Source organism: Doryrhamphus excisus, linkage group LG14 (genome assembly GCF_037039965.1).
Source record: "Doryrhamphus excisus strain RoL-2023G ecotype Guam linkage group LG14, RoL_Dexc_Guam_v1.1, whole genome shotgun sequence".
NCBI lineage: Eukaryota > Metazoa > Chordata > Actinopteri > Syngnathiformes > Syngnathidae > Doryrhamphus > Doryrhamphus excisus.
In genome coordinates, this window is record NC_136370.1 from 11,230,425 (window position 1) to 11,250,137 (window position 19,713).

At 39.9% G+C, this 19,713-nt stretch overlaps 1 protein-coding gene across 1 annotated transcript in view; it reads left to right on the top strand.

Moving 5' to 3' along the window:
• Nucleotides 1-18,728: 18,728 nt before the first annotated feature.
• The window catches only part of kif6 (kinesin family member 6), a 35,862-nt gene continuing 34,877 nt past the window's right edge, over nt 18,729-19,713 (top strand). The window contains exon 1 of the mRNA XM_078796109.1: nt 18,729-19,134. Coding sequence (XP_078652235.1) covers nt 19,075-19,134 — 60 coding nt within the window. The 5' untranslated portion in view covers nt 18,729-19,074. The remainder of the gene's footprint in view (nt 19,135-19,713) is intronic.

The following is a 19,713-nucleotide window of genomic DNA, read 5'->3' on the forward strand; positions in this document are numbered from 1 at the left end:
AATCATCATTAATATTACCATTTTCATCATTATAGTTAACAATTTTTTATTTTTTATTTTTAATTATTTAATTTTACAGACTTCATTGCTTCTTATAGACTGCTGTATCATTTCATCTGTTATTTTCTGAAACCCGCAGTTTTTGTGTGTCAATTTATTAGCCCACTTTTTTGTGACATTTACTTATTTTCTAGATTGCATGTGTCTAATCTTGTGCATTAAAAAACAAGAACTTGAGACTGTGTCTGGACAGGTGACCAACCCAAACATCAGTATCTTCTTGTGAAACCCTACCTGAGATTTTTAGACGTGTTTATTAGTTTGTGTGTGTCTAGTCTTGTGCATTAAGAAGCAAGGTTTTGGGTCTGTGCTCTGTGATGATGATGAGGTCTTGTCCCCATTTGGTCCGGTCTTGTTGATAACTGGACTGCATTCACAATTCATCAAATGAACCGTTCTTGCAGAGCATACGGACTAGAGTCCGTTTTAACCTGACCAAACATGACGTGTGAATGCACCCTGAGAGATGAGTCTCCCTCTGCCCAAGTGTGAACTATAACCTAAACACAGGATATAATGTCACAATGTGAGTGAAACCTGGCCATATGCCAGATTGTTTTCTACTTGCCAGCTTTGTGGTATTTCTGCAGGTATTTCCTGTTGCCTACTCCTGATTCTTACTGCCAACTATTCTTTTTTTTGATACTGCGTCTTTATTTTACTAGTCCAGTCCGCGGTGACCGACTGTCTCTGGCGTCCTTTGTTTGTACTTTGGTTTTTCCACCACCAGAATACCTTTTTTATGCAGACAACTCTTTGACTTTGCTTTGGGGTCCCCAACTTCTAGTACACATACTAGCCCTGCCATAACACCTGGAACATGTCACCTTATTTTGGATGTGTGACATTTGAGTACCAAATTACGAGTGTAGACACACCCATAGACAAATGACTATAGACACATAAAGTATTGCGCCGTATGTTGTGATGCATTAACCCATGGTGCATTCCCAATTTTTTTTAATGTAGTGTTGCAGTATATATTTTTCTTCAGCAATGTGCCCGCATTATTTCTTCTAGTTGTGACTGGAACCCCTCATCAACTCAGTTACCATAGCATATTTACACATAAAAAAGAGTTTGCAGATTATAAAGTCTTGAAGCCCCTTGTTTTCTAAACATTTAATCCTCTGAAAAATTGAGAAACTGAGTGACTGCCTGTGTTGCGATCTCCTCACAGTTCATAATCTTTTATTAATTGCAAATTCAAGGCAATACTTTGACCTGTGGCTCTGGCTCAGACATCAAATCTAATTTGCAAGAAAAAAGTCCAGCTGTGATATTTTGGCATATGAGATCTTTCATCAACATGACAAAGTTGATAGAAATTAGTGAAAGTTGAAATGAAATCAAAGATCAGTCACACTACTTGTTTTAGTTCCAACATTTTGTTGTCCCAGCATTGTTCTTGAAGACCCTCATCACTGCGGTGATTGGAAATTTGTGTTTACAAGCTGGCAGGGGAGATGTTTCTGTTTATAGATGAATGCGATGATGACTTCATGTTTTAGTTTAACTGCACACAGTTGGGTAGCAATCCCCTCGTGAAGCTTAAGGCAGAGTCAATAACCAATTCCACTCATGCTGCTACATTTTCTCACTGGGCAAAACTCAATGGAAAGCTCAGAAGGTTTGATGAGATGGCCTGAGGGCAAATTCTACAGCTACATAATGTACTAATGAGTAACATTGTAAAAATGGTACATATATCTGTTTCTGCCAAATTTCACTGACTGTTCACCCCCAACTGAGTCTTCCAACTTTAATTAAAACCAAATCACAAGTGGAATAGGAAATTAAGGGACACATGGATAAAGGCTTTGTCTTTTTTCTTTTTAAGTCATGATTTATAGGACTGCAGATGTAGCATCACCATGATGTTTCCCGGATATTTCAGCCTGCTGTGACCAGTCAACTTTAATAATATGATGAAGTAATAATATAGCCAGGGCTGCTTGGCGTCGAGTGGTTAGCGCGCAGACCTCACAGCTAGGAGACCCGAGTTCAATCTCACCCTCGGCTATCTCTGTGTGGAGTTTGCATGTTCTCCCCGTGCATGCGTGGGTTTTTTCCTGGTACTCCAGTTTCCTCCCACATTCCAAAAACATGCTAGGTTAATTGGTGACTCCAAATTATCCATAGGTATGAATGTGAGTGTGAATGGTTGTTTGTCTATATGTGCCCTGTGATTGGCTGGCGACCAGTCCAGGGTGTACCCCGCCTCTGGCCCGAAGACAGCTGGGATAGGCTCCAGCACCCCCGCGACCCTCGTGAGGAAAAGCGGTAGAAAAAGAATGAATGAATGAATGAATAATATAGCCAAAAGGAATGAAGAACAGCCTTAGAAGATTCTAGCCATCATAGGAAGAAGGCAACATATTGTCAACTAACCTCAAATGCAAGATAACAAAACATTCCAACACACTATTTTGAAATTGTTAGAATTTGTTTAATTCTATGGTTGTAATTGTTACATTATTAAGGCATAGTAAGCATAAAATGGCATTTGGTATATTCCTGATTAATGATTAATCCTGGATATTTAGGTTCGGGAAAAGACACAAAAACCTGACTATCAAGTGGACGGACGATGGTGGATTCTGCTCACCATCATGGCGGCAAAGCCCACATAGAGTGTAATCCAGAAGTGGATGCTGAGTTGACAATTCTAGAGTTCTTGGTTTATGGCTCCTATAGGATAATTGTGTCATGGTCGGTGTGCGTGAGTGCTGCCAGCACACGGGAGCTGTGGATCTTTGACGGAATCATTAATTCCAACATGTGCTGTGTATACAACATCTATTACTGCAAGCTATTGTACAATGGCTACTATACTGAAATTGGAAGGGAGTACATACATATCTTGTTCCATGAAAGTTGATTTCACTTCTTTTTCTTGCTTACACTCCATCAAACAAGTTCATTCATTCATTCATTTTCTACCGCTTTTTCCTCACGAGGGTCGCAGGGGTGCTGGAGCCTATCCCAGCTGTCTTCGGGCGAGAGGCAGGGTACACCCTGGACTGGTCTCAAACAAGTTTATTTTTTAAAAATAATTATTGAAACTAATCATCACATTACAGAGTATATACTATATGATTTTACATTACATTTTTTTTTACATTACATTTTTGAAAGTAAAGTCATGTACTGCTGATTCTGTTCACGGTCGCCATGAGTTGAGTATCCAAACAAACTTCAGGCTTCATTGGGTGCCAGTCAATCATGTGAAAGTAAACAATCATATAATTGGATGAAAAGTGAAACATTAACAGTAGATTTTAGTCATCTTCAATCTTATCAAAAAAAGTTTAAATGCAATGTGACACACAAAAAAGTAGTGCTTTGCCAGAGACTTACATAAGATCCCGTCTGTATACAGTATGACCATTTCTTAGAGCAAAGATCTTGGTGTTGAAAGACAGCAGTGCTGTCCAGTGAACCTGTGGGTTAGCCTGTCAAACCCAAGATGACATTTTCCAGTGAAGACCAGTGATTTTGCCCCTGGGATAAAAACCAAGCAAGTATTAATCCCTTTAATTTCAACAAAACCATGTGGAGGTCAAATCTATAATCCAGATAAGATTTTATAGAGACCTTAGATTTATGTCAGACACTGATGGCCCAAAGTCAGTGAATTAGACTTGGCAAAATACTATGCCGTGAGTTTTCCTTTGTGGAAATGAAGCAGTGTAGACTTTTCTTGACTTTCCTATTGTTTGGAACAGACATAAGTGACATATTATATCATTTAATGAAACCACTATGTCGCAGTGAGCAGTGTCCTTAGAGTGACACCACCACAAATTAAGTGTTTTTCCACTGAAGTCAGTCAGCGGGGAAATCTGTCCGGGGGCTTAGCGTCACTCCAGGTTTGACATTGACCTCAGAGGAACTAGCAGAGAATCAACCCAGACAAAAACCACGATGGAAGTACAGTTGTGCAAATGATCTAAGTCATAAGGACTGTTGCGAAAGTCATGCTTCTGTGTGAAGGCGCTACGATTAGGTACACCTCAAATCATTTGCAATTGGATCACGTTTACACTCACGAGTCCACACACGACGGGTGCCAGATTATTTGAAGACTTGTCTTGATTTTTACAGGGCTGCACATGTGAAAAAGTCTAGTCAACACCTTGTGATCTCAGGGGTGCCATTAGAGCAGCAAGACCTCTAACTGGTTTCACAGACCACACACAAGTAGATACCATCGGTAAGGTACAAAAAGTGATGCAGAAAGGGTCTTGGCATGAAATCCACTAATGTGTGGTAACCATCTATGGAGTTACAGTGGATAAAAGAATGGCTATGATGAAAGATGCATTCAAAAGTGTTAGGACGGTTCTTTTCTGTGCTATCCAAGCCAACTAATGTTTTTTTGTTTACACTGTTAGCAGTGTTGAGATGTCAGCTACGTGCTATCCCAGGCTTAAACAACAACACCAACAGTTGCACCCATTGCCTGAGGGATGGATTGCGAGATAACAAACGACAATTAACAGTACAATTTAAAAACATAAGTGACAACACTCTGGAGTTTTACTGCGTTGAATATGTGTCTGCTCATATCTTCTCTATATTTTCAAATATACTTCTTTTGTGCTACATAATAAGTACCGTATCATCAACTGGGTCTGTTTTTAATGGATTCCTGGTTTAATTTTTATCAGGAGAAGAATGTAGATACTTCTTCTTCTTTCACTTTCGGCTTTTCCCTTCAGGGGTCGCCACAGCAAATCAATCTCCTCCATCCAACCCTGTCTTCTGCATCTGTCTCTCTCACACCAACTACCCTCATGTCCTCCTTCACTACATCCATAAACCTGCCTGGCAGCTCTAAACGCAGCATCCTTGTACCAATATATTCACTATCTCTCTTCTGGACATGTCCCAACCATCTCAGCCTGGCCTCTCTGACTTTATCTCCAAGGCGTCTAACATGTAATATCCCTCTGATGTACTTGTTCCTGATCCTATCCATCCTGGTCACTCCCAATAAGAACCTCAGCATCCCCATCTCTGCTACCTCCTCTTCTGCTTCCTGTCTTTTCATACACAACTTGAAATGTATGGAGTATTTTACTAAAAGAAACTTACTACAGTATGGTGCCCCACTTAAAAAGCCAAGTCAGGTTAACCAGGTTAGGGTCCTGTTGTTGTAGATATTACCACATCAGCAGCATTCAATTTAAAAGGTATCTATGCAGTGTATTGCCTTTAATATTGTTATAGTTTGCTTTTGAATTCACAAATTAACGGGCCGCTGCAGCAAAGTAGATATTGTGGCATATGCTGTAATATTGAGGTTTTCATAGTTAAGGTATTACCAGGTGGGTTTGTCATGTCAAGTCACGTCCAGAGGTCTCACTCTTAGCATGAAAACCAATATTCTTCTCAAATGACACACAGAATAAACCCTATTGTCAGCTTGAAATTCATGTTTCATTTTTTACACATGGGGCATGCCTACAAATGCAAGTCATCACAATGCCATTGTGCAAACAAACACCAAGAACTTTTGAGCACAATGTGTGATGGTTCTGTTAAGAAAACCAGATGCTTGAAAGTGTCTCATTAGCTTCGGGTTTAAAGTGATGGTAACAATCATGTTGTCATGATGTGCATGCTGTGGTTCTCTAAAAAAAAATCGAATTATTGCTTTCTCACTTCCCTAAATATCTGGTATGAGATGATCAATCTTCATCAACACTTTCGGATATTATTACATAAATGATTAGATTTGATCCAAATTGGTCAAAAAACACAGTTACAAAGTCATATATTTTTCAAACTTGCATCAAATCTTTCCATTCCCACCTCATGACTTACCACTTCAATACATGAATACACAAAGCAAATCTTCACATTGTGACATACTAGCAGAATATATGACTAAATGTTTGTATTTAAATGTGCAATTTCCATGCATACAATAACAGTATGGTGTGAATGGTTGTTTGTCTATATGTGCCCTGTGATTGGCTGTCAACCAATCCAGGGTGTACCCCGCCCCTTGCCCGAAGAAGATAGCTGGGATAGGCTCCAGCATGCCCGCGACCCTAGTGAGGATAAGCGGTATAGAAAATGGATGGATGAATGGACAATAGCAGTGTGTTTTTCAATAAACCAAAGAGCATTTTCCATTGGTTATCACCAATATGCTGTATGAATTTTGATATATGTGTGCAGCAGGTCATGGATTAATGTGCTAAAATGCCATACTGTTGTGCATCAGCCAACAAACAAAAACTATTTAAATCCCCCATTTGCTGCTGTGAGGTTTTTTTTTCCATGAGTCATCCTAGAATTATTATCAGATGATTCCTCAATTAAAAACAGAGGCAGCTTGGTTTGCCCTGAAAAACAAAAGTGTGATTTTTTTTCAACACATAAAATTACAGTTTTGTTCCAATCAGGCATCTCCTTTAGTATCTGTCAGAAATTATGATGAAATTATGATCGCTACAGTTAAATGTTCTCTTGAAATGCTCAACTTAATTGGTTATCTGTTGATTTAGTGTGCTAGGATTTATTGTGTTTTTGCTCTAGCTTGAGGATTTAAATGCTGGGATGTCTTTTGTGAGTGATAAATTATGAAGCCTGTATTTTTTCAACAATTTGTTCATCTGAGTGTTGTCAAAAGATAACTTTTTTGCAGAAAAACAATTCTGTCTCTGCAATGAATTTCACTTCTAACCATCCATACATTGATTTTTTTTCTACTGCTTACCCTAGGGTCATGGTGGGTATGCTGGAGCTTATCCCCACTGACTTCAGGCGAAAAGCGGGGTACACCATGGACTGGTTGCCAGCCAATCACAGGGCACATATAGACAAACAACCATTCACACTCACATTCATACCTATGGACAATTTGGAGTCGCCAATTAACCTAGCATGTTTTTGGAATGTGGGAGGAAACCGGAGTAGCCGGAGAAACCCACACTCGCACGGGGAGAACATGCAAACCCCATACGGAGAATCGAACCCAGGTTTTCACTTCAAACTGACGTAGTCAAAGATTGCGGAACCTTCTGATGGAGCTCTGCTACGGTGATTTTGTGGTATCTGTGTAAAAGTGGCTTAACAAATTAACCAACTACCCATCTATCCATATTCTTTGACATTTGTCCTCACTATTAACCGACAAAATATAAATAACTAACTTCGAAACCACTGCACTATCCAATGCTCTAAGTCCGTTGATCAAGTTTTTATAACGCATGTCCGAATTAGGGTCTGGAGCAGAGGTGTGGACTGGCAATATCACCAAAGACTTGCACTTGAACTTTGAAATCAATGACTTGGGACTTGACTTGTCTTGACTGGAGACTTGGACTTACTCAAGACTTACAAAACACTGAACTGCTTCCACTACTGGTTGCTGGTGACCTGGAGCCTATCCCGGCTGACTTTGGAACTGGTCACCAGTCAATCACAGGTCACATATGGACAAATGATCAGATCTATGGAACACTTTTGAAAATATTTCACTTGAATTGGAGCCGTTTTGCTTCATAACTGCTTCCAGTGTCAGACGTTACTCGTAGACATTACAGATGTTTTATTTGTCATATAGAGAGCCAATAGAAATGTTTCCTCCGATTTGAAAAATCTCACACCACATTCTCCAAACAGCTGACCCGGCTGTGCTCTTTGACAGAACACAGAAGCCCTCTTTTGTCTCGTGGAACTGCATGCTCTGCTTTTTGTCGTGAGTATCTGTTCTCTCATCTACTCTGTTCTATGTAGCCTCTCAATGATGTTGCATGAATTAAAGAGAAAGAAAGTGAAGATCAAAACTAAAAAAATCCACATCACCTTGAAAGCAGTGAGAGGATTGTTTTTTGCTCTCTTTCTGGTGCTTAGTTTCTCCTTTTTGTGTAATTTAATGGGATGAGTAGGTCCTTCAACAAACTACAAAAAACAGTTTCAGCAACATTATAATGTGAATGAATGGAGCTGTTAATTAACTGATATTGGCATAAAAATTATGAGGTTATCTGAATGATATTTCTCGTCCAAAGTAAAGGTGTCTCGTAGGAAGAGGGCAGCCAGAAGTCAAACTGCGAACTATGGCCTATGTGACCTGTGTTTAATTTGATTAAAGTTACTTGAGATTTTTCAGATGAAAACACGATCACATGTGCAAAACATGTGCTAGTAGAGTCTAATTCCGACCATGTTTTTGTCAACAATTTTGTCATTGAAGTTTCCTTAAAATCAATGTTAAAATATCTCGTCTTGTTATTGTGAACTGAATAGTGTATCTTTTCTTGTGAACTGAGTGTACTGTGACATTCAGAAAATGGGAAAATTGGTTCATATGCCTGTTGTTTTTTTCTGCCAATTATGATATTGCCATGTGGTTGCCAAGGGTTGCCTTCAGATTTTAAATATGCAATTTGCAAAGACTGTAAAGTACAACTCCACCCTCGGAATTTTAAGCCGTAATCAGGAAAAAGCCGAAAGAAAAAGCTATTGCTATTTTTACGCTTGAAAATAATTAACTCACGCAAAAAAATGTAGCATTTGCTTAACTAAAAATAGGCCGTATTCAAACGCTTGTATTTATGACTATATTTTTTGACACGGCGGTCGTGTGGTTAGCACGCAGACCTCACAGCTAGGAGACCCGGGTTCAATTCCACCCTCGGCCATCTCTGTGTGGAGTTTGCATGTTCTCCCCGTGCATGCGTGGGTTTTCTCCGGGTACTCCGGTTTCCTCCCACATTCCAAAAACATGCTAGGTTAATTGGCGACTCCAAATTGTCCATAGGTATGAATGTGAGTGTGAATGGTTGTTTGTCTATATGTGCCCTGTGATTGGCTGGCGACCAGTCCAGGGTGTACCCTGCCTCTCGCCCAAAGACAGCTGGGATAGGCTCCAGCACCCCCGCGACCCTTGTGAGGAAAAAGCGGTAGAAAATGAAGTCATGGCTCTTCCTCTAATACTTGGAATCTAACTGAGGAAGAATCACTCAGACTCACAATGTCTAGAAAAAAACTCTTCCTACATACAAGGTAAACTACTGTACGCCTGATATGCATTTTTAAACATTAGTGTCTCTGCACTTGTGGGTGAGGCAATTCCATAGGAATACTGTTGCAAAACTATTACATGAACGGTGACGTTTGCAGATATATTGATTTGCAACCATAACAACTTGCATGGCCCCCTGGAGCGGTTTCAAAACAAGAGGAATGAGCAGCCGCACGTCCACACTGCCATCATTCACCGTGGTCTAATGCATTGTGACACATTGTTGGGCAGTTGCAAACTGATCAATATGCAGCTGATCAAATATCCCAATGAAGTTTTCTTCTTTGGACAACAGAAACAAGGTGATGTAGTGAGACATCATGTCTGATGCAGCTGTCATTTGTCATACTGTGGCAAGTTCAGGCAATAATTGTATGAAAATTATAACCACAACGGGAAAGCATTCAAGAAACCACTTGGTGGTTTCTACCATGTTCCCAATCAGACTTTTTTTTTCCGTAGTCATCTATTTGATCAAAGTATCTACCGGTGACATATATGTAGCAATGTTTTTCTCTTGAAATGGCAACACCAGTCGTCCAGCACAGAAGCATTGCTTCAGCATTCCAAGGTACTGTATTCCATAACACAGAATTTGGGTCCTAAAATCCTCTAAAACAGCAGGAACTTGACAAAACTCCCAAGCCCCATTCCAAATTCCTTCCGAGCATTTCCTGAGTTCTTATGTAAGACTGTTTATGTGTTGAACCATCACCTGGTCCTGGCTCGCATCAGCAAGCACATTTTAAAAGAAGCTTGGTGGTTTTGCAAAGGAAAATGTGAAGAAAGTGTATTTATTGTAGGCACTGCCAATAAGGGCTTGTGTGTGTCATTCCAGCTGCAAATATTTATCTTGTCCTCTTTCAACCCTCTCTCATTTCATATCCATTTATTTTCTCTCCATTACGCTGCATGTTCTTACGCTACTCTTTCATTACTACCAAGACTCAAGTAGAAATTTTCGTCACAAATGTGCCTGTTCTATATCTGACAGTTGAACTTTATGTCTGGGTATACTGTGCAGTCGGAGTTGGTACACAGCTGCTCCAGGCCATTTAGACCACTGGAGGGAGGGACTATCTAATCCGCCATCTTCCTCTGCTGCCAAGCACCACCATGCTGGCGCTACATGCAGCTGCAATGGTGACAAGAGGCAGAGGAAAAGAAATGGACAAGATGCTTGAGTTGGGCCAAAGGGTAATGTTTCAGACTGTGCAATTCTGCATATTTTCAGGAAAACAAAGTCAAACCAAAACTCACATTTGAGCCACAGAGTGAGAAAAAGCAGTAAGTGAGGATGTGCAAGCTAAAGAGACTGTGAAGTCTCAGTTTGACTGGAAGCATAAGTTGACAACTGGCTAACAATATATTATTCATTCATTCATTTTCTACCGCTTTTTCCTCACGATGGTCGCGTGGGTGCTGGAGCCTATCCCAGCTGTCTTTGGGCGAGAGGCGGGGTACACCCTGGACTCGTTGCCAGCCAAATCGCAGGGCACATATAGACAAACAACCATTCACACTCACATTCATACCTATGGACAATTTGGAGTCGCCAATTAACCTAGCATGTTTTTGGAATGTGGGAGGAAACCGGAGAAAACCAACACATGCAAGGGGAGAACATGCAAACTCCACACAGAGATGGCCGAGGGTGGAATTGAACCCTGGTCTCCTAGCTGTGAGGTCTGCGTGCTAACCACTCGTCTGCCGTGCCGCCCAACAATATATTATAGACAATAATATATTTTCTCTTGTTATTTATTGCACAGTGTTTCATTATTTCATTACAGTGCTCCCATTTTTCACCAGCTGAACTCAAAGCTCAAACTTTTTCTTTGTACACAAAAGGCCTATCTCTCTCAAAAATTGGCGTTTGTGAGCATTCATAACTCATATTTAATCTGCTTTTAATTTAATGCTGACTAGACAGCATGATTATTGCATCAGTGGGCCTTAGGTTGGCCAGAATCAAAGGCCACTGTAAAATGTGCAGTTCAGCTGTATTGGAGTTGGTCCTGGGAGGATCAAAAAAAAAAATGTTTCGTGTGATCACCATTTGCCTCAAATACCGTATACGCCGATCCGGAGCATCCCAATCATGCCCAGTGGGTGAGGGTGGTAACCATGCAAGAACTGAGATCTTATTTCTACTGATTATCCTGTTCAAAGTAACAGGTGAGCTGGAGACTATCCAAGCTAGAATGGTCAATCACAGGACAAACATTTTAATTTTAACTTCTTTGTACAGGTTAGTACATTAATAGGTTAACTGTATTCTCAACATTTTCTATAAGGTTTCCATGTAGTTGTATTTTAAAGGGTCGGAACAAGTTGTAGCGTTTTGAAGTTAGATATTTGCAGCGCAAGTCTTGACATAAAATAAATTACGCAATGATGGTTTAAAAATTCCTCCCCACCAAAAACACCCAGCTGTGATGCTTTCAAAGGAGAAGGTATGCATGTGTCAGATTTCTCAGGGAAAATTGAACCATTTTAAATATCAAGAATAGTTGTATAACTACTTTTGATGAGTATTTCTCAAGAAATATTGAAAGAAATGCAAGTGAAAATAAGTCAAGAGGAATCTAGTAAGTACGAAAAGATCCTGCAAAGTAAATATGTTGAATAAGAAGGTTTATGAAATCAGTGATCACATGAAGAGAAACCGAGACAAAATGCGGTATTTGACTTCATAATTTTCTGCCTGACCAGTCCAGGGTGTACCCCGCCTCTCGCCCGAAGACAGCTGGGATAGGCTCCAGCATCCCCGCGACCCTCAAGAGGATAAGCGGTAGAAAATGAATGAATGAATGAATTAAAGGGGACCCATTATGCTTATTTTCAGGCCTTTGTATAGAGTGTGGGCTTCTATAGAGCAGTTACACACAATAACCTGCTTTCTAGATCTTCCAATTTCTTCTCAGCCAAACCGTCTGCTTAATTTATTCTACTCATGGCCCGACTCCCTTTAGCCCACTGTGATTGGTTACACTCCAAAGCGGTCCAAGGACTTCTGGATCCATAGAACCGCCTTTACTGAGTGCAGGCAATCTGCAGGCCATATAAGGAAATAAGTTGAATTCTTTCAGGACTCACTTCCAAATGTGCAAACCTCATTATCTGACGCTTTGACTTTGTTTAACACAAGAATACAACAATGTAACAAACAACATTTATAGGTCAGAAAAGTGGAAAAGCATACTAAGTCCCTTTTTGAAAACACACACTTTTCTTTGTAATTGTTTCCTGACACATAGCCCATGACTTTATGTTTATCCCTACTTTCACCTCCCAGGTTCTCCGTTGAGTCTTCGAGATTCATATACAGTATTTGAGGAATGCAGAATGAATTCTGATATGCCTGGGCCTTGCAAGCAAAAGAGAGGGCAGAAGCTCAGAGAATAACACATAACCGAAGCCCAAAAGAATTCCCTTGGACAAAACGACTGACCAGAAAACTGTGCAGGGGGAGGAGAAGGTAGCCTTAAATAGCCCAGTTGGATGCTGCCGCTGCAGTCTGCTTCAGATAGACACTCGGCACTTTGGTTGTATGCTTCTTCTGCCCATAACTGAATTTAGATTTAATTTTCTGTTATATTTGGTTTATACTCGCTTTGTCTTTGTTATATTATTTGTGTCTTTCATTACTTGCCTTTCTTTGTGCTGTGTGAAGATCAACTAAACTAAAGAGAAGCTACAGCTCAGGATTACCTTATGGCATGTAATACAGTGTATAATAATCCAATTTAAGATACACACTTCCCTCATATATTAATAAATTATTGCTGTTTCATGGTTGACATGGTTGCCTCTTATTGGTCATATTTAGTATTCTGGTCACTTGGCATTAGTAATGTTACACTGATGAGACAGTACCTTAGATTACATTACCTTCACACTGCATGGTGTCTGTCGTGGCACATCCACAATGATGAGTGAAAAAAGTTATCCTCCCATTGAATGTGGAAGTGGTACTTGTTTGGCTTCTTACTTTGTCCTTCTTCCCCAGTCCATTTGAAAAAAGTTTAAAACAAATACATTTCAGGCTAACTAGTTAGCTTGGTAACTTGCTATGAGAAATGGTCATCTGTTATGTCCCTGCAATGATCCTGTAGGCTGCCCAATAGTGGTGTAAAGGTGACTACAGGGGTGTTATTTCATGTGTACAGGGCTCTAATAATGGGTTTAGGAAGTCATAAACAGGTTTTCTATGCTCTAACTATGAAAACGTTCTGTGATATTGAATGCTATTTCACAAAAATTCAATTCAACTGTAATAAATGAGGGTCATTATTGTATCCTGAATCCATGTTTGTATCCATTATTGTATCCACTGTGTCCATTATAACATTAGAAATTGATGACATCTTTTTACACTGCCTACAAAAGATGAATGATTTGTCAGGTCAGGATCCCAGTTGCAGAACCAGACTGAAAAGAGTATTTAATGAACAACTGAAAGCAAAAATGATCCCACAAGGTACAAAAACCATCTATCCATTCATTTTCTATGCCGCTTATCCTCACTAGGATTGCAGGTATGCTGGAGCCTATACCAGCTGTCTTCGAGTGAGAGGTGGGGTACACCCTGGACTGGTTGTCAGCCAATCACAGGACACATAAACAAACAACCATTCACACTCACATTCATACCTATGAACAATTTAGAGTCGCCAATTAGATAGAATGTAGAGGTCTTTCCGATCTCCTGACTGTGTGGCCTACATGCTAACCACTAGCCCACCATGCAACCACCAACCTTAATCAAATCTGGTTGGTTTTCAACTTCACGGTTCATGTTTATTTGCCATTAACAAGATTGAACAAGCACCAAATGTTGTTATCTGTCATGTCTAGTGTATGTGAAATGACTCGTGGCTTGCATGGGCCTGGTGCTATCACAGCAGGATCCTGTATCTGATCATCCTTTTTGGTTAAAGAGCATCTTGGCACTCTACCACTAAGCCTCTGTGGCCACCCACAGTCAAAGATGGAGCAACATGACTAGATATACACACACACAAAGCAGCATATCATCACATGCAATGTATTTGACCTCAAATACCAAGCAATAGAGAGGCAGCATTCTTCTCTCCTCAGTAATCTTAGCTTAACACAAGTCAAACCACCTTGTTTACAAGAAAAGATGCTTTCAAAAAGGACTGATTAGCCAAAGAGGGTCAGTGTTTGTTATTCGGTGTGTGTACAATATGTGTGACGCACACCCACAAATCATGTTCATGTTATAGTACACACCTATAAATATACAGTACACACTAACTCCCACTACCAGGCAAAAAGGGCTGCTGCACGCACAATTAATAGACAAACCGCAGTTTGTGCTGTGTATACAAGCTGTGGCAAGTACAGTTCATGCCTCAGCTATTGTTTATTCAATTGTCGAATGCTACCAAATTTGATAGCACAACATAGAACTATTAACTGGTAACTTAACATTAACATTCATGCACTCTGCACAACACAGTGTACACTGCAGAGAACACACCATTTACATTAACTGTCACATCAACGCTTTTCAGACAACGGTGTTGAATGCTGGCATTAAAAACTGAATAAACGTGTTTCTTAGCTCGCCAAGAGAGTGTTTATGCTTGTGTATTAATCATCCAAGGTGACAAGTCTACTGAGACATTTGCATCTTTTGGTATTAAAATGATATATTTCCATTGAAGTGGATGTAATAGTTCATGTGGTTTAACACAGCTTTTTCACAGCCAGGTGCTCGGATCAAACTGTGTGGTGTTTACATTTTTTTTTTTTACCACTTCTTAAAAACATTAATCTTGTGCTTATTGAGGACTCTGCATCAGGGGTCTAAAACCTACAGCTGTATATTTTGCTGTCGCCTTCTTGACATCAAAATTTAGTGTAAGTGTAACCCACAGACCCTAGACTTGGTGAGAGGCTTACTTAAAAGGAAGCTGCCTTTTTTCGTTCCCACAGAAATAAACAGGGGTGTCACTTGACAAAAAACTATTTGGAATCATGCTGCCAACACAAAAATGACGGTTAGTTAAATTAAATGGTTAGTTAAATTGACCGGTGTTCCATTAGCACAACATGGAACAGGTATATGTAAACACACATAGGGCGACTACTTCAACTCAATGTGTAATTTTAGCAACTGTTAACAAAACAAGTGCTGCAAAGCATGCTGGGAATCAGAAACACTCCCAGCGACGGTAGTGATGCCCTGCGGTACATTTTTGTAAATAGTTTGTTTCTCAAAGTACATAGTTGTGGTTTATTATCCTACTCTAGGATTAGTAGTATGATTCCTTCATATGCGTTATGTGTTCAAATGTTCCCCATCCAACCAGCGTTGAAGCTTGTTGCCACATTTCAGAACCCATCTGTCTCAAAGTTTTTCTTTTCCCTTTGGAGTGAAACCTCAGCTATTTCAGATGATATTTAAGTGTTCACAGTTCCCCGACATGTTCAGCCCATGGTTTGTGTTATTGCTTTTTTTGTGCCTGTTTGACTATGCTCTATAGAAAGTGGATATAGTGGCTCCTTTCTTCAAGCCACTGTCACGTTTGGAGAAGGCAGCATTTTGTAAACTTAAACCACAAATAGCACAACTTAATTATCTGCAAGATTTTTTCTTACAGGAAATTTAATCATTGGTGAGCATATAGCAAGACAAATGTTTTCTTGTTAACACTATGCAGTTTTATGCGGGATTAACTTTTACATTTGATGTGCAAAGCACGATCTCATGCCAATTTTTGACTAACATAACCTGAATCCATTATTAATGCATAGCCCTTTTTAATCTAAAAGAATAAACATTTCCATAATAGCCAATATTTATTTTTATTTTGGCTTCATAGTGCTGCCAATTTTGCCTTGAGCCTAAAATACAGAAGCAAATATAGTCAAATGTTGCTTTGCTGCTTCAGTTTTCATGTTTTTGTTTGTTTTTCAAACTTTGGTATGCATGTGAGTGAATTGCTGAAGATGAAGGTCAATGACTGCTGCAGCAGAAAGGTGACTTAAATAACACATCAGCAAAACTGAAGCACTTTTCAGTGACGCCTCTAAGCAAAGTGCAAAAACACTAACAAACATTCATTCATTCGTTTTCTACCGCTTTTTCCTCACGAGGGTCACGGGGGTGCTGGAGCCTATCCCAGCTGTCTTGGGGCGAGAGGCGGGGTACACCCTGGACTGGTGGCCAGCAAATCACAGGGCGCATATAGACAACAACCATTCACACTCACATTCATACCTATGGACAACTTGGAGTGGCCAATTAACCTAGCATGTTTTTGGAATGTGGGAGGAAATGTGAAAGGAAACCGGAGAAAACCCACGCATGCACGGGGAGAACATGCAAACTCCACACAGAGATGGCCGAGGGTAGAATTGAACCCTGGTCTCTTAGCTGTGAGGTCTGTGCGCTAACCACTCAACCGCCGTGCCCCCCACTAACAAACAAATGACAACAATTTTATTGTTTGAAAAATCTGGGTTCATGTGCAAATGGAGCCTACTGATGTACAGTAAAGTCTTGTTACATCGATATTCTCGGGAGTCGGAAAAAATACCGATATAACCGGACTATCCATATATCCGATCCTGCGCCGAACTGCATTAAAAGTGGGCAATAATGCACTCGACATTGTTCTATAGTATAGAACAATGTCTGGCCAAACACATGCCTGCAACAGAAGAACCAACTGCGTTTGTGGTTTCTCTCGTGTGTATAGATTCTATACAGGCATGTGTTTGGCCCGCTATGTGGGGCGGGTTGAGCAGGACCTGTGAACCAGGAAGTGCGGGAATCGGTGTGTGTGCTGCGCTCTGGTGGTGGAAGTGTGAAAAATAAAGTTGACTGGAAGCAGCTGTTCGCCGTGTTCTTTTTTGGTATTGAAATCCTTAAGCAAAGATTGATTTAAGCTGCTTTTGTATCGATATAAGCAGACCAAATTGGCTGGCGGGAGATGAAAAGGGCATCGTAGTAACCGGATTATCATAATAACCGTGTATCGTACTAACGGAACTAATTATATCATAAAAGACTAGAAATTTGCCGGGAAATGAAAATAGTATCGTAATAAGTAGTAATTCGTTATAACCGATATCGATATAACGAGACTTTACTGTAGTTTGAAAATCTTGCACCAGAAAGATTTAGAATGAACCTGTCATTCTAAACATAGAATGAATAAGGCCACTGTAACTCAACCATTTATTATAAATAGTTGCTGTTAGCAAAACTGTGTTTCTTTCAAGTTACCTCTGGCGCAGGATTCCAGCTGCACGTCTTTTGTTGGGCCATGCCCTCATCTGCATGTGAGCAGCAACATGTCAGCAATAGTCCACTGAAAGGCTGCACTGCCTCCTCAGAGAGCCATTGTCTCTTACATAATACAAAATATCCCCCCAAAACAAAGTCCAACACGAAGGAATTCAGGGCTCTGCCTATCACCATTGTGAAACACATTCTGTCCATTTGGTTATCACCACAGTCCTCTCAGCAATATTCATCCCTTTGTGGGCTCTGGTTAGGTTGCTCTCATAAGTTCATTTGAATATTAACCCTTTTTTCACAATTGCAAATTCATGGAGTACCACAGTCTTTTGCATTGTGCCTAATTGTGTTGACATCGGGGAGTAATCAAGCACAACACAAAAAGGATAACATATAGGTCGAACACCAAGGACGTACTGCAGTGGCGCCAACTAGAAACCACACATGCTCCCTGCTTCACCGTCTGGTCCACTTTGAAGAAGACCTCCTGCTTGGCTATATTTGGCAGATGTCCAGTGCTCAGGTGAAATAGCAGAAACAGCATGACATGAATACGCTGAAATTAGAGACATGGTAGCTCTACTCTATACCTCCCCCAACACAGAAACACAAAACATAGAGTATGTTTCTTCAGAAATACACCGGATATATGCAGCTCAATTTGTCTTCCATGTGATTATTTTCATGACATACAGCATGTTGTATACAGGGTGGGGCAAAAGTAGGGTTACAGACATTTTACAAGTTACATTTTACATAAAGATTGCCTAATGAGGATAAGCAGTGTAGAAAATGGAAGGATGGATATCTAACATGTGATTGTTAAGGTGAAACACATTATGAAGTCACTGTAACCCTACTTTTGGCCCACTCTGTCATTAGATATTTATTAATGGTCATGATAATTGTTTTTTATGTTTCATACATGCATTAACAAGTTACAATATCACATGTTGATGTTTGTACAATGTCTGAAAAGGAGTAGGAAGAAGCAACTCTTATTTAATCTTACGCCTTCATCATGTCTCAGTAATAAGTATTTTTAAAAAGACACACAAAAAAGCTAAAACAAATAAGAGATTTAATATAAATGATTAAATGAACACAGGACCCAAAATAAATATATATTGTATATATAATGACCTAATGACATGAATGCACTTCTTATTCTTGTCTTTGCTATTCAATTGCTACGCGCAACAGCTTCTTTGTGTTTGTTTTTTGTACAGTCGCTTGCAAATTGCCAAATTCTCTGTTATTTTGGGATAGATTTTCTCGCGAGACTTGGCAATACTGGTCAGAAAGCCTGGCTGTGTGACTCACTAAGTCAGAGGTGATCTTTTTGTCTTGAACATACAAACACCTGCCTGACAAAGGATGATGGATATTCCAGCAACGCAGAGACTTGAATGATTCACAGCGTTCTTTCTTTAGCAACCCGGGGCCTACACACGTAATCACACACGCTTAAAATAAACACGCTTTCTCAACTGACAGAAAACGACTGATAGGAACACTACACATACACTATGCAGTATTATTTTCCCTCCGAGGAGATCATCTTTAAAGAACACACGATCTTTGGCACTGGTTCCACCATCGTCACCTGGCAACGACAACACTCACGAGGTCTGTGGAAGATCGGCAGGCAGCATATAACACAACAGGTTCTTAGAAGGAAAAAAACATGGTGAAACAGACAATTCAGATATTTGCTCGTATCAAGCCCACTAAAAAAAACACCGCGGTAAGTTGACACCTACTATTCTTACAATATTGCCCCGCAACTGCAGTCATTTAATTACGTTTGTACATACTTATACTTTTCCTGCCTCCATTCTTACCGTTCACATTCCCAATAAGTGCACAGGAAAAGCCTCACGTCTTTTGTGAAAAAAGAAAACAACCTCACGTTAGTAATTAGTAATTCGATAAATTCATTAAAACGTTGCCTGCTCAAAACGTCATCCAGGAATGTACACACGGTATGGCATGAGACTAACCGACCATACAGGTGCATCTCAATATTAAAATATGAATTAGAATACCTTTGAAAAGTTAATTTAGTTCAACAGCAAAATAATATTCTATACAGTAGATTGACTACACACACAGTGATGTACTTCAGAGTGTACAACACAATTTCTTAACCATTTTGATGACTCTAGCTTGAGAAAAATAACAAATAACATCAGCATTATGACGTTGAAACAAGTCACAGGCAGGACTGTGCCATTAAAATTGCCAAAGTGTTTACATCTTGTATACAGTGGTGTGAAAAGGGGTTTGCCTCCTTCCCGATTTCTTTTGTAGCATGTTTGTCACG